The 15,432-nt window shown below is 34.4% G+C and overlaps 2 protein-coding genes across 2 annotated transcripts in view; both read left to right on the top strand.

Annotated features, from left to right (window-relative positions):
* Positions 1 to 1,080: 1,080 nt before the first annotated feature.
* On the top strand, positions 1,081 to 12,349 carry LOC144973218 (synaptogyrin-2-like). The gene is made up of 4 exons (XM_078915387.1): positions 1,081 to 1,302; positions 3,375 to 3,594; positions 7,189 to 7,328; positions 8,822 to 12,349. The coding sequence occupies exons 1-4, from the start codon at positions 1,195 to 1,197 to the stop codon at positions 9,014 to 9,016; spliced, it is 663 nt and encodes a 220-aa protein (XP_078771513.1). The 5' UTR covers positions 1,081 to 1,194; the 3' UTR covers positions 9,017 to 12,349.
* LOC144973219 (uncharacterized) overlaps positions 4,671 to 15,432 on the top strand; it is a 498,849-nt gene continuing 488,087 nt past the window's right edge. The window contains exon 1 of the mRNA XM_078915389.1: positions 4,671 to 4,680. The gene's annotated coding sequence lies outside the window, so the exon portion shown is untranslated. The remainder of the gene's footprint in view (positions 4,681 to 15,432) is intronic.

Raw genomic sequence — 15,432 nt, 5'->3', positions numbered from 1 at the left:
TATTCTTTTCTTATTTCTTTTTCAAATTGATGGTTTGGGCTGTGTTGTCCCCGTTGTTTAATTTCTTTGGCAATTTCGTCAGCAGTAATCTGGGTGGGGAGGGGGGGGGGGGGGTGTGTGATTTTGTTTGACGAGCTTCAAGGTTTAGCTTTTTGAGGGTTTGCCATGCATGGTGGCTGGAGTGACTGAGGTCAAAGTTTTCAACAGTTTCTACCCATCTCTCTTTTCGGCTTTCATGTAGTGTGTTTAGTAGTTCTTCTCCAACCTGCTCATCGTGTGTCTCCTCATATTTTTTCAGCAATTCTTTGCTTTGTTTATTCCAGCTTGGGGTGTATTGTTTTCTCTCCTGAGAAGGATCATCACGTTACCGTCGTACAGGAGCTTGTGAGCTGCCATGACCCTGAAGGTGATACCAGCCTAGATCCAGTAGCCAGACCAAGAATGATCCAAACCGGCGTCCAGACAAGGTTCTTCCTTCTCCTGGACCCACACCTCCAACTCAATGAAAAAAATAAATTAACCAGTGACTTTTATAGAGAATTATTTCCGTTTCTTGGGATATGATGCGGTTAACCGAAAGTTGCGATTATCCGGAGTGGACTGCACTACAACTACTACTACTACTACTACTACTACTACTACTACTACTACTACTACTACTACTACTACTACTACTACTACTACTACTACAGATGCTGCTGCTGCTGCTGTATATGCTGTCACTATTACTGCTACATACCACTTCTTCTTAAAAATGCCCTTCTTACAGAGAATAATATGCTCCCCACCCCACCCCTTCTTTCGTCCTATAAGTATAAGCATTATTCATCCTTCTCACCTTTTAATTTTAAAATGATCTCTCTCTCTCTCTCTCTATCTATCTATCTTTCTATCTATCTATCTATCTATCTATCTCTCTCTCTCTCTCTCCCATCTATATACTTCGCCGCGTAGAGAGAGAGAGAGAGAGAGAGAGAGAGAGAGAGAGAGAGAGAGAGAGAGAGAGAGAGAGAGAGAGAGAGAGGGGGGGGGGGTCTACTATTTACACGTCAAATGTCACTTCCGGTGTGTTATTTTCATGAAGGAAATAATTTCATGACGTCATTGACATGTATGCGCAGAGGATTGTTGTTCTCGAGACTCGACTTGTGTGATTGTTTGTTTGAGTGACCGTTTGCTAATTGAAGAAGAATCATGTCAACTGTTGCAGGTGGAGCATTTGGATCTGGAAAGGCAGGGGCTCCTTTTGACCCTGTTGAATATATCAAGAAACCACAAGTTATTCTGCGACTCCTATGTGTGGTAAGGCAAGGTTGTTCCGTCTTGGTCAACAAGAAGCACAAGCGGTCCGGTGTCAAAATTAGCATAATAAAAAAAAAAAGAGCATCATCTTTGGTATTCAATGTGCAGTGCGAATAACATTGTTTTAAATGTTAACGATCTAAAACTCTAAAAACTCGAGTAAATTATTTAGATCTTTATTGCCGATCTCTTTATCACTTGCATCTCGATTGCGGTGGAGGAGGTACTGAACTTAGTACTTTGGTCATGTGATCGACCCTGCAATTGCAATGAAATGTTTCTTTTTCCCTAGCCCTAACTTCCAGATATAACCAATACAGCATGTTCAATGTCAAGTTAATTTTTTGTTGTACTTGTACTCTCTGTTTTTGGAATATCATTTTTAAAAACTAAACGAACATTTCTTTCAACTATTCAACACGAGTCGAGACTAACTCTATGATTATGATTATGATTATGATGACTAAGACTAAGGAGTCAAGTTTACAATTTACTGCAACTCTCACTTCACTCACTCTCTTCTTACTCCAGACCCTAGATACAACATCACAAGACTGCGTTCTTCAACATCTGAGATTTTTTTTTATTTTTTTTTTTTTAAATTAGTATAATTTTCTTCTTCAACTAATCAGTCAATTTGCATACACATAGGTACACCCAAGGCCCAATGATTTTGATCCTGCATCTTAATCTTTGCAACATATTATTAGTAATTAGTAGTCATGTGTAGTGTAGATTTTCATTTGAATACGTTTACCTCTCCCCCTTTGGGACTAACTATGATTATGATGACTAAGGAGTCAAGTTTACACAACATCACAAGACTGCGTTCTTCAACACCTGAGAGTTTTCATTTTTTTAAAATTTAGTACAATTTTCTTCTTCAACTAATCAGTCAATGTTGATTTTGATTCTGCATCTTTGCAACATATTATTAGTCATAAATATGTATTTTCATTTGAAAACGATTACCTCTCCCCCTGGATTGATTACCCTTTGGCTCATTATTATAAAAATAACCAATGCTAAGTGAGTTCTTAGGATCTCTCTCTCTCTCTCTTTCTCTCTCTCTCTCTCTTTTTCTCTCTCTCTCTCTCTTTCTCTCTCTCTCTCTCTCTCTCTCTCTCTCTCTCTCTCGCTCTCTCTTTCTGGTTGTAGATAGATAATTTATTACAATAAAGTAATGGTCATTGACTTAGTTTACTCTTCTTTTTTTTTTTCACTTTTGGACTAATTTTATGTCTAATGATAAGAATGGATTTACACTAGTAGTAATATATTACATAACATACAAAACTATGTTCCTGTTATTTTTACACTTTGCTTGTGTTTGATCGAGAGACCTAGAAATTTTCCTCCTTTTTGAGAAATTGCTATTATCATCACTGAAATTACTACTACTGCTGCTGAAATTACTTGTGAATCATCTCTTCTTTTTTTTTGTAAATGTACGTTATTGTGATTTATAGCAAGGTTATTTATATTTTCAAACTATCTTTGATATTTGCATACAGTATTATTTCAGTACATTTTATAGTATTGGTGAGCTTGAATTATATATTATTTGGATTCAGTTTTCATTTAATAGAATCTATGACAATAACACACTACTAAATCAACTATTACAGTCACTGTTTTATATATTTAGCGAATTTGTAAGTGCCACATAATTTTGTTTGATTCCCAGCTTGGTGGGTCACTGGATTGTTTCAGGTTTTTTGTCTATGGCATTCAACACTTTCATGCGAAGTGACTGTTGCCAACTTTGACCCATGGACTCAACACCAGATCTTACAGTTTTCATCAAAAGATAAGGAACGGCAATGCGATTATAGATAATTGAAGTCCAAGTCGCGATACTCTTACTTTTCTCTCGGTGGAAACAGTTTATTCTCCATAAAAAATATGCATTAATAGGAAACCTATATTTGAAAACAAAAAAAAATCAATGTTGCTTTTAAGGGATTAAGACACCTGCAACATTGAGCAAACTATGTGACACTCTTATTCCTATGTACTACGTCATCAGGGATGTCTTTTTCACTACTAATTAATTGTCATTGCTGTTTCAGCTCTTTTCAATCGTAGTGTTTGGATGCATCTCATCAGGAGGATGGTATGACCATAAGTGCATCATGAATGGTGATGACAATGCCTGCAGATATGGAACAGTCATAGGAGTTTTTGCATTCCTCATATGTCTCACTTTCCTTGTAGTGGATGCTCTTTTTGACAACCTCAGCAGCATTCCTCACAGGAAATACGCTGTCTTGGCTGATCTAGCAATATCTGGTAAGAGGACTTTTGAATATTAATAAAGAGGTTAAAGATTATTGGTGGATTTCTCATTGGGGGTGAAGGAAGAAGGGTTTGGTAGTGTTTGAATCGTGGGCTGGTGGTCTGTCATTAACCTCAGCTATCATTTTAAGTCAAGTATACAATAAATATCTGGCATATTTCTCACTATCAATTTTATTTATCTAGGTAAATAATAATCTGAAATACAGATCTTATGTTGAGCACCACAATTTTATGGAAGCATTTCAGATACAATATGATTTTTGTTCCTCTAAGTGGGGTCTTCTTACCTCCTGTGGTGGGCAGAGAGGTCGCTATTTTCCTTTCCATGTTGCTCTCTCTCTCTCTCTCTCTCTCTCTCTCTCTCTCTCTCTCTCTCTCTCTCTCTCTCTCTCTCTCTCTCTCTCTCTCTCTCTCTCTCTCTCTGTTTTGGGTTGCTGTTTTTGTAGATGACCTGACTATTGCATTAAATGTTTGTCAAAGACCACACATCAAGAGAGGGAGAGAGAGTTTGGTCATTGATGGTTCGAAAGATTCGCTCAATCGATGTTAATTTCCAGTTGTAGTATAGTAATTAGAATGAATGAGTAGCCTTTATTTCCCCACAAATATTGCTGGTTCTCCACAAGTACCAAATAAATTTTAAAAAGCAAAATGTAGCATAACATTTTAGATAACTTAATAATACACTTTCATACAACTTTCACATTTCTTTTAGATCAATTACAATAGCAGTAGTAGTATTCTCTTTTTCTTTTTGTTGTTGTTGCTGTTGTTGTTACTTGAGGAGGAAGGTAATAATAGACCCGTCAGACATCCCAGATTTTCCTGGATTGTCCCGGATTCAAGCCAAAATCCCAGCATCCCGGAATTGTAGCTTATGTATTTCATTCTTAATTCCTGATTGTATTTCTCAGAAATCAAATGAAGTACAAAATTTTGAAATTTTAGAATTATATTTAAATTTTAAAATTATGGATTCGTTTTAATATATGTACTTTGGTAAACGTCCATTTGGACTCTAGCAGTGAACTGATAAATGGCCCAGTGCTGTGATCCAATTTTTATGAATTTTGAGTAATGGGTCTCGGGAAAGAATCAATATATATTTTTGTTTTTTTGATGAATTTTAATGATTTATGTCTTATTTACTTCTGGAGGAATTACCATATTGTTTAGTGTTGTTTATACAGTCCAAGCCGGTATTGGGGACGCCGCTTTATTGGGACGATTCCTTGGGAACGGTTATTTTTCTATATAAAAAGCCATACCCTTTCCAATTCCCGGCCGTCCCCATAAAGTTTTTCTTTGCTTACAATTTAAAACGATGCTTTATATAATGCAAACTAAGTCCAACGGGACAGTCAACAGGATGTATGGTCGTACCATTCATCACAGAGGTGTGAACAATAGACTTAACCTGTATCATCTGTTAGTGTCTATCCTGACAGCCAATCAGGTTGTGGTCAAACCGTGTGTCATAGTCATCACAGAGATGTGAACAATAGAGCTTACTTGTATTCCTTGGCAGTGTCATCGACAGCCATCGTTTTGAACATGGTCATGGGTCAATTGACCAACGGTGCGATGGGTAATGAGTGATAGTTTTGTTTGTTCAATGAGACGATTGGGTAGACAGTGCATTCTAATCCATTGCTTACTTATGCAATTATTATAAGTGGCATATTCGTTAATTGGTTTGTGCAGTCATATTTGTCTCTCATCGTTTGATAAGTTAGCAGTCAGGTGGTGGCTGAAGTAACCCAAATTAGGTGTCAAACAAGTCTCCCTTATTTCTATGTAATCAATCTGAAAAATTACCAAATTTCATGTCCGCCACTTAATTAGATTCAGTTGTCTGATGTCACGCCGCCCGGCAACGGTGGCCATCTTGGTTCTAAACAAAGAAAATCATTACTTTTTATTCTTCATGCTGGCTAGAACTTTTCATATGCCTTGTGATCAGAATGTGTAAAAGTCAAAACATCATCAAATTTATGAGTTTTTCCTCTGGATATGCTTTTATGCTTGCTGGAGAAATATTTCGTACGGCATCCGCCATTGTTCCGATAGTTTAGAGCCAGTGTTACTAAGTTACCATGCGTCATTAGGAAGGAAGTGACGATACGACTGTTGAAGAGTATTGGGACAATTTGTCGGGAGCTGAGTCGTCCCAATAAACCGACTTGGACTGTATTTAAATTAATCCAATTTAGTATCTCTTTGATTGTGGATGAAATATGGTATAATTTAGCTTTGAATAATTAAATAATCAGAAATTGGCAAATCAAAATTTTTGCTATCATACGTAATTTAACATCTTAACTTTTTATTAAAATTAAATTCAGGGCAAAATTTTATCCTACATCCCTGAATTCATCCAGAAAAATATTAATCAAAGGTTAGCGCCAGTTTTGAAATCCAAATGAAGGTCACTTCTGGAAATACAACAGTTTCAGGTCACAAAGTCTGTCAGTAAATAACAAAGGCAAATAGGAGTCCATTTTTCAGCCTTTAAACTTAATACAACTTTTCTTCTGCTTATCTGATTTTCAAAATTTTGATATCATTATTCTTGTGTTAAAAAGCGCTTTATAGTGATATATACGTTTCATCAAGCCCAATGCATTTTGAATTTTTAAAAACCAAAGTACTAATTATAATTATGCTTAGTATAATTATAATTATAGACATTTAATTTTAATTGAATAATGGTTCTTCCAAATTCCAGAGAAATTAATAAACTTGCACACTATTTTATTATCCTCCTTCAGTCCAAGAACCTCATATATTTCATTTAACCCTAATTTTTCCATACTTACCGTACATGAAGATGACTTACTTATATGAAAATAAAGCTTATTTTCAGACCTTTAAAATGATGCCCAGCACTTGCCATTAATTTTTTAATCAGCACAAATTCAGAGTGTACAACTAGTGGCCCAATTTTACTGCAAAACCCAAACTTTTCTGATCTCCGCAAGATTCTGGTTAGAAGGGTGCATCGAGATAACATATTATTCATTCACTCTGCTGAAAAATATCAATAACTCACGAACTGTTTGTCATAGAGGGACAAGTAAGGTATCAAATTAAATGATATTTCAAGCCCCATCCACCTGATTAAGTCAAATTAAGGTGTTCTTGAGTTTTAAACCTTTTCTATTAAGTCACATGGACCTCAAAAATGAGTTTTGTTAAATGCTTGTTTTCCCCAATATCTGATTTGTGTGAATTAGTACATTTTGATTCTGACCCTCTCGTATATTGTAGTGGTAGATTTTTGGTGAGTGCAGTTTTATTTTTCATTTTATCCCTGTTTGGGATGAAAAATCCCTGTTTTTGCTGCCCAAAATCCCTGGTTGGCATTGGTTTAGTCTTTATGCGTTTTTGTTTTTTCCTCAATCTTCTACCAAAGCCTTGCAGGGTTTTATATGCATTTGTACATAGGAGAGTTGAGATGATATTGGTAGAATCACAGATATAACACAGGATTTTAACAGCTGTAAGGTTTGAAGGGATTTTATATGTTGTATGTTATTTTGAAGAAGATTTATTTAATTGGATGTCACATTTGTCTGATTACAGCTTTATGGACTTTCTTGTGGTTTGTTGGGTTCTGCTACCTGGCTGATGCATGGAGGCGCACAGACAAAAGTGGGCTGCACCGTGGCCGTGACAATGTTCAAGCTGCCATAGCATTTTCTTTCTTTTCTATTGCTTCATGGGTGAGTTTTGTGATTTTGGTGTCACATAATTTAGAACTTGCTAATGAATCATGAATCAAATGCATTATAATTTATTTACATGGTGGTGAAGGTCGAAAAATGTTGGAAATTTTTGCTTATGCAGATTTTTATTTTGCAAATATTTTAAGAACTGCTTTCAGTGGAATTGGAGTTTAAATGGACACTGATGTCCTCAAATTTGACTTTTTTATAGAGGCAAAAAATAATTATATTTTAAACTTTGATCTGGTTTAAAACAATGTTACAACTAAGTTTAATACAGTATTCACCATTTTATAGACCCATTGAATATTCATATGGCCTTGCCCGAGACAGCGTCCCTGCACATGCGGAATCACTTTAAAAAGTGAACCCTGTAAGCAATCGTCGTGTCAAACCATACCAAACACATCAAAACAAGTCGTTCTTTTTTTAAAAAAGGTTATCTTTTTTAGATGGGAAAAACCCAGTGTACAACGATAGGGGACAACATTACAGAAACAACAAATACAACAACTACAACAACAAATCTCGACGAACAATATTAAATGTAAGTGAAGGAAATGATCTAGCTTTAGGTGGTCGAACAAGACATTTTATTCATAATTGGGAAAAAATCACAGAAGTAATCTTGCAATGTGTTGTGCAATGTTGGAAAATCCAATTCACTTCTCCCCATTTCAAAATAAAATCCCCCATCAATTGAAATTTAATGCACAGGAAACCATAGCATTAAGGGCTATAATTGAAGAATTATTGATACAAGAAATAATCGAGGAAGGCACTGTTGAAGAGGGAGATTACATGAACAATATTTTCTTTAGAGAAAAGATCGAATAACAACATATCCAGACCTGTCCTTAACCTAAAATGCTTGATAACACTTTTTTGTTAAATTTACTTACTTCAAGATGGAGGGATTGATTACGTGTCTAAATCTCATACAACAAAATTGGCATGTATTGATATATCCAACGTTTTTCATAGCATTCCAATGTGTATCTGTATGATTAAATGTCATTGCGAGCATTACTTGTACTGTCTTGCATTGTGTCTCTGATTTCAGTGTATTGCACAAGATATAATCATTGTCAGCCAAGATAAACTTATTCAGAAATTAAAGAGCAAAACATTCCCTTTTCCTGCCACTGAAAGGTTTGATTGTTACAATCCCCCCTCCCCTTCTGAATCTGTGTCTTGTAACCCACTTTATTAAATGATCTGGCAATAGTGTTACCAGAGAGACGGTTTATTAGGCTACTCATTCGTCTTCTTCTTCTTCTTCTTCTTCTTCTTCTTCTTCTTTTATTATTATTATTATTATTATTATTATTATTATTATTATTATTATTATTATTATTATTGTTGTTGTTGTTGTTGTTGTTTTTATTATTATCATATTGTTCTTGTTATTTTTGTTCTTATTATTATAATTGATATTTTCATTTAATAATAATTATATTAATTTTTTTTTCAATCCCATTAATAACCAGGGAGCTCTTGCTTTCTTTGCATTTCGTCGCTACCGTCTGGGGACTCAGGAAGCTTTCGCTTCAGGTTATGATCAAGACCCCAATGCCTCATCCCCATACTCTTCCTTCCCTGGCAGTGACACCGGTGATCCTTATCAGCAGCCACCTTTTAGTCAGCAGAAGGAAACTCCAGACTACCAGCAACCCACATATTAAGGAACATTATGAGATACCTTTCTGTAACTTTCTGAAAGTGTAGATGTGTAGAAATTACGATTTTTAGGGTTGTACTTCAATGGAAAGTAAGGAGTGATGAGTGGATTTGTACCAACTTGTTTTGGACAAAAGATGATACTAATTCTAAAGGATAAATTTGGTTATCCTTTTTAATTTTTTAATTGATTAGATACACTTTATGCTTCTTACTGTAAGTAATGGTAACTTATTTTTCATGTATACTGCAGATCCTTTGTTTTTGTCATTTATTGTCAGTCAATAATGATAAACATTTGGTTGGGGGGAAAAAAAGGAATAAAATGTTAATTGGATTCAAATGAGACATTACATGAATGGGAAGCATAATTTCAACTTTATATTAACCAATCTGACTTTTTTATTTTTTATTTTTTTTTAACATCACAATGCTTTTGGTGGGAAAGTATTATTTTTTTCTTCATAATTATTTAATACATTTTTCAACATTGTTGTTTTCAAGAACTTTTTATTTAAGAATAAAACATTGTCACTTTGCTTTTATCATTTGTCTCACTGAATATGATGACGAACTCACAACCTTTTGTGATCACTACAGGTTCTTTTTCTCCGAAATTATGGTTTTTCATAATACCTACGACCATTAGCTATCAGATAGATGTGAAAATTCCATGCCCTACTCTCCCCAAAAACTGGTACTTGATCAAGGAGAAATCCGTTTTTAAAAATTATGTTTTGATACTTTAAAAGTTGAAGTGATATGCTTTTTTTAAATTTTAAATTTCAAAATGGTGCATGTTTTGAGTCAGACAGATCTTGTTGAAATGATATTCTGAACAGATATTGGTATTTTTCCATTTTTCATTCTTTCTTTTATTTTATTTTCTTTATTTCTCTTCCCCCACCACCACGACCACCAATGTTTTTTTTTGTGTGTTTTTTTTTCACCGGCAATTAATAATTTGCCAACTCCGATTTGTGGGAAAAAAATTATATATATAGTGACTATACAGACATCGCCCGGGACTGGAAAAATTATGTCCGTATCCAGGGATGTTGTTATTCTGGGATTTTCGAAATGGCGGAAAAGGGGACGTGACAAGTGGCGAGACCCGAGAATATGACGACGTGATGCCAAACCAACCAGGGCCTGTAATAAGACATATCCCAACCTCCTTGGAATGTGTTTTTCTCATTGACAGAGGGTTTACCAGTTAACTTACACTTCCGATGAGTATTGTCATTGTTTTGATCGTAAACAGTGCTCAACAGACTCGTCATAGGCTACTTTAAAGACAAATTGTAAGTGATAAATTAGGGAGCAGGCATGGGTATAGGATAAAGATCTAAAGGCCATGTCACTGTTTCAATCTATTGAACCAACCATTGTTCACTTGAAAGTCCACCACTCCAAACTTGTCCGCAATAATTTTTGCCTGTTCACAGGTGATGGGACTATAAGTTGGAACATTTGCCAAAAGTTCGTTTTTGTAACATTCGCCCACAAAAATACTCCAACACTAAGTCATTTTGAAAAACAATGACAAAAAACAATGACAAACCTCGTTTTTCAGTGGGACATCTCATTAGCTGCAAAAGATGTTTTTATTGGCTAAGAGGACGAGCTGACATTGATTGGAAACAATGTTGCATGTTGTCTATTAGTAGTAATTAAAAAAATAATTATTGCTATTTCGATGTCATAAACAGGGGTTTTAATTACTAGTATTATATAGCAAAAATATCAGGCCCAGAGATCAATGTCGTTACCCAGGTCTGTCTTTATCCAGAGGTTGCACTGTAATTGTTTTTGATTAATCTTTTATTACACTCATTTAATTTAATTTTTTTTAATTTCAAGCGTATCAATACCAAATATGTAAATACAGTTACTAAAGCTGTTTTCATGTCTTCTTTTTTGGTTAGATTGATTTTTAATTCAACAAATATGCGTTTTTCTTTTGAAAGTTGTGATTCATAATATGATGTATACCAAGTGATGTGACTGTGATGATTGAATTAGGCTGTATGCTTTTCGAAAACTTAGCAGTTTTTCACACAATATACAATGTAGATGACTAATGGTTATATACAGCAACTCTCTCTCTCTCTCTCTCTCTCTCTCTCTCTCTCTCTCTGCTTTGTTTCTTTTTTCGTAATATCTTCATTTTTTAAAGAAATACTCCATGCAGCGATTCATTGGACCTTGGATTCAACGAGCTTTTTAGATTTAGATTTTTCTACTAATTGACGTTAGTAATGCCATCCTGCATTGATATTGATAGTATATAAAATTGGCCCCCCCCCCAACCCCCCCCCCCCCCCCCCCAGTCAATTGCTGTATTCAAGGTCCTCTGCATCTGATCCATATAGCTTTATTGATGATTTTATCATTGTTTCTGTGTCTGGAGTTGTTTTTGTTTTTTGCTTTTTTTTTTTCCAGATTCCATCATTCATGATTTAAATAGCAAATTTTTAGGGGAGGGGAGTTGCTATGATTTAAAGCATCCGACAAGTGACTGACCCGATACGAACCAATTGCTGAATTTCATTACATTTATCTGATGTCTTCCTCTCTTGTTCAGAATGAAATTCACAAAATTACTTGAAGCAATAGATTTAAATTTGGTTTCCTCTTTATTACACCGCATAGTTACTACTTTTTTTTTCTACTCAATGATACAATTCAGTTCAATTATCATTCCTGTTATAAGAGAGATTTCACAGTGCATTGTTTTTGTACGTTAAGTCATTTCATTAATTTTTTTATTTATTTATTTATTTTTTTGAGGCATTAAACAGCTTTCAACAGAATTGTTCAAACCAATCTCTTTTTTCTGAAATTCTGTATTTTGGAAGTGAGTATTATGTTAATGTCTGGTAAATGAGTTTTCGTTGTTCTTCTAGACCACGATTCTTTACTTCTAAATTCTTCTTACTCAATTATTGATCGTGATCAGTATATTTTCACTCTAAATAGAAAAATGCAGTTTCTCTTTTTATTCTGATTTTGTGAATTTTTTTCACACCTGAGAGCTGTCAAATGAGTTGTGTTGTTGTCAGCATTGACTATTAGTACTGACTTAAAGATCTGACCGATATGATGTGAATACGAGAATTGATTTTGTTGTGAAAGTAGATAATAACACGCCCTGATGTAGATTATATGATGCATGTACATAAATGTTTAAAACATCATATCACACTTTGTCACATGTTGTGTCTCTTCCACTTGAATGGACATAGTTTTGATATAGTATTTAAAATATGTTTTCAATTATTTGGCAACCATCTGATAATGGATGTGATAAAAAGTAAACAATAGCAGAATTATATATATATATATATATATATATATTAAGGACGAATATCTGTGTTTCCCTAGATATTTTCAAAGAATAACCTTAATCAAACCTTTTCTTTTCAGATGATAGATTTGTGTAGTTACATTCAAGTGAAATTTGTATTCAAACATGATTATGGCAAAGCTTGGTGCAATAAGGTTTGAATTTTCTTAGATGAATATATATAAGTTGAACATCGAGGTACGATCTGTTATATTGTATTGTCAATAAAAAATTCATGTCCATATGTTATATATTCTTGTTTGTAGTGTAGTATTTCATGATTGGCATTGATGTAGAATGAGAAAGTGTTTTTAGTATGTTTACCTCATCGACAACATGATTATGCAGTGGATTGCTGTGATTGAATTGAAAATTTAAAATAAAAATCGTGATGCCGTGCTAATTATATTGTCTTTGGTCAAATATGCTAATTTGTCTTACCCTTTGACTTGCAAATTACTTGAGCCATGCAATGATTCTTGTTTTGTGTGTATAGATTATGTAATATGTGAATGTTAGATGTACATGATTTGTCTCTTTACTTTTATGAAAGTAGTGGGTGTTTTACTAAGTTATCGGGGGATCTGAATTGTCAGGAGTTACAGATGTGTGTTGAATTTTATTTATTCTCTTCTTTTTTTTCTTTCTTTTTTTCTTTTTGTGTAGTTATCTTGCTTACAACCATATAAAGTGAGTGTGATTAATTATGATGAAACAAAATAGAATGTCAGGTAGGATGTCAGATTTCCTTCATTATTATTATATTGATTATTTTTTCTTTCACAAATGATCAGCATCAACGAGTGTAAATTTTATCTTTGTTTAATGTTTAAATAAAGTAATGTGTCATTGTGATTATCGATTACATCCCTTTTTGGTTGCAGTATCATTCCACTTTAACTTGTGTTTCAATTGTAATGATGATATATCAAGACATTCCATCTGTTTCGTAAGTAGCCTTAGTTTGCTTCTGCTTGATTTTCTCCCCAATTTTTCTCAGTTATTGGTGTTGCTTTACCTCAATGTATTTTGCGTTCAATTTTCATAGTTAGGTAAATTGAAGCCACCTCCTCCCTGACAGTCATTGAGACTTGGTGGGGTTCATGACCTCCCATAGCGGGCAGAGGGGTACTTACTGTGTCTTCTATCCCCATAAATCTGTTTTCCAACATGCTTTCTGTCCTTGTCTTGGGATGAGATTACTTGGTTTTGTCCTGGCACTGGCCGGATACTCTGGCTGAGAGGGAAACAGTTAAATGTATAGTTAGTTTTGGGAGATGATATTTTTTTCCTTGAAAATCATCTCTCTGTTATGCATTGTATTATGTGTTCTTTATGTTATATACGATTTGTAAAACATTTGAGTGTATTCCTCTTAGTGGGGACCTGTGCTCGTGTCTGGATGAGACTTTAGTGATCTCAAACTAAGTACTTTGATAGTGTACTCTTGGCATCTACTCCTGTTTCTTATTTGAACGAATTCCCCTTTGTCTTACCTTTTCTTGGGTGCTTTAATTGTAATTCTAGAACTTTTTACTATCCCATTTTCTTCCTTTTTACTGGCGCTGATATGACCTTGATGTGTTGCAAGTGCCGTAAAACCCTTAAAAACAAAAACAATAAAACATTTGAGTGTATTCCTCTTAGTGGGTACCTGTGCTTGTGTCTGGATGAGACATTTAGACGATCTCAAAGAAAGTACTTTGATAGTGTGCTCTTAGAATCTACATCTGTTTCCTATTTGAACCAATTCCCGTTTGTCTTACCTTTTTCTTGGGTGCTTTAATTGTTATTCTGGAACGTTTTACTATCCCACTTTCCTCCTAGTTACTGGCGCTTATATGACCTTAATGTGTTGCAAGCGCCATAGAACCCTTAAAAACAAACAAAACAGTCATTAAGAGGTGTGGATAGAAGCTCTTTCTGTCACTCTATTCCCCTCCTATGGATGTTGTTTCTTTCCATTTATCTTTATCTATTTTTTCTGAAATGATATTTAGTTGTGCTTAAATTTTGAAACCACAAGGAACAAGTCAAATTTATTATTATTTTTTCCCTCTAAATTATCTGTTATACAAATTTGTACTGTGAGCATTTAACTTAACTCCCTTTTGGCTATAGACTATAGACAATCAAACTAGATTTTTTTTTCTGTTCCCCGAATCAGCTCACTTTGTCTTAGAGTTTCTGGTAAGTGCTGATGAATTCTAGATATGTATTCTTTTGACTATCTCATCATCGCCCTTTTTTTATTGCACTGACTGGGTGGGGTTCCTGCCTACCATAGTGGGCAGGGAGGTACATACTGTGTCTTCTATCCCCCTATATCTGTTTTCCAACTAGCTGTCTGTCTTTGTCTTGGAATGAGATTACTTGGTTTTGTCCTGGCCCTGGCCGGGTACCTTGACTGGGAGGGAAACAGTCAAATGCATAGTTATTGTTTTGGGAGATGATATTTTTTTCCTTGTAAATCATCTCTCTGTTATGCATTGTATTATGTTTTCTTTATAGTATATACGATTTGTAAAACATTTGAGTGTATTCCTCTTAGTGGGGACCTGTGCTTTTGTCTGGATGAGACTTTTAGGTAATCTCAAACTAAGTGCTTTGATAGTGTGCTCTTGGAATCTACATCTGTTTCCTATTTGAACCAATTCCCCTTTTGTCTTCTCTTTTCTTGGCCACTTTAATTGTATTTCTATAACTTTTTACTATCTTATTTTCTTCCTTTTTACTGGCGCTGATATGACCTAAATGTGTTGCAAGTGCCGTAAAACCCTTAAAAACAAAAAACAATTATTGCACTGATAAGATGTTAAAGTGGCATTAGCACTATTAATAAGCTCTCTTTGTTTTTGTTTCATTGATTTAGCTAATGCAGAACTTTGAGACAGGCATAAGTACAGTTTTATTCTTTGAAATCAAGGAATGACAAAGTGATCTTTACATTTTAGATTTTGTGCATTTCATAGTTGTAAAAGTGTTTTGTTGAATTTTTTTTTGGACATATATTGCTTTATTTTTAATTATTGTGAGAAAGGTCGTTTAAATTATTTTAAAAAATTTGCAAGT

Source organism: Berghia stephanieae, chromosome 5 (assembly GCF_034508935.2).
Source record: "Berghia stephanieae isolate SIO BIC M18660-M18661 chromosome 5, UCSD_Bste_1.3, whole genome shotgun sequence".
NCBI classification, from domain to species: Eukaryota; Metazoa; Mollusca; class Gastropoda; order Nudibranchia; family Aeolidiidae; genus Berghia; species Berghia stephanieae.
This window is presented reverse-complemented; position numbering and strand designations above follow the sequence as displayed.

What these genes read in the sequence shown, in the direction of transcription:
- LOC144973218 (XM_078915387.1), top strand. Translation starts at nt 1,195, where the DNA reads ATGTCAACTGTTGCAGGTGGAGCATTTGGATCTGGAAAGGCAGGGGCT. An exon ending in TTCTGCGACTCCTATGTGTG is followed by an intron (nt 1,303 to 3,374) that starts GTAAGGCAAGGT and finishes TTGCTGTTTCAG; the next exon opens with CTCTTTTCAATCGTAGTGTT. An exon ending in GGCTGATCTAGCAATATCTG is followed by an intron (nt 3,595 to 7,188) that starts GTAAGAGGACTT and finishes GTCTGATTACAG; the next exon opens with CTTTATGGACTTTCTTGTGG.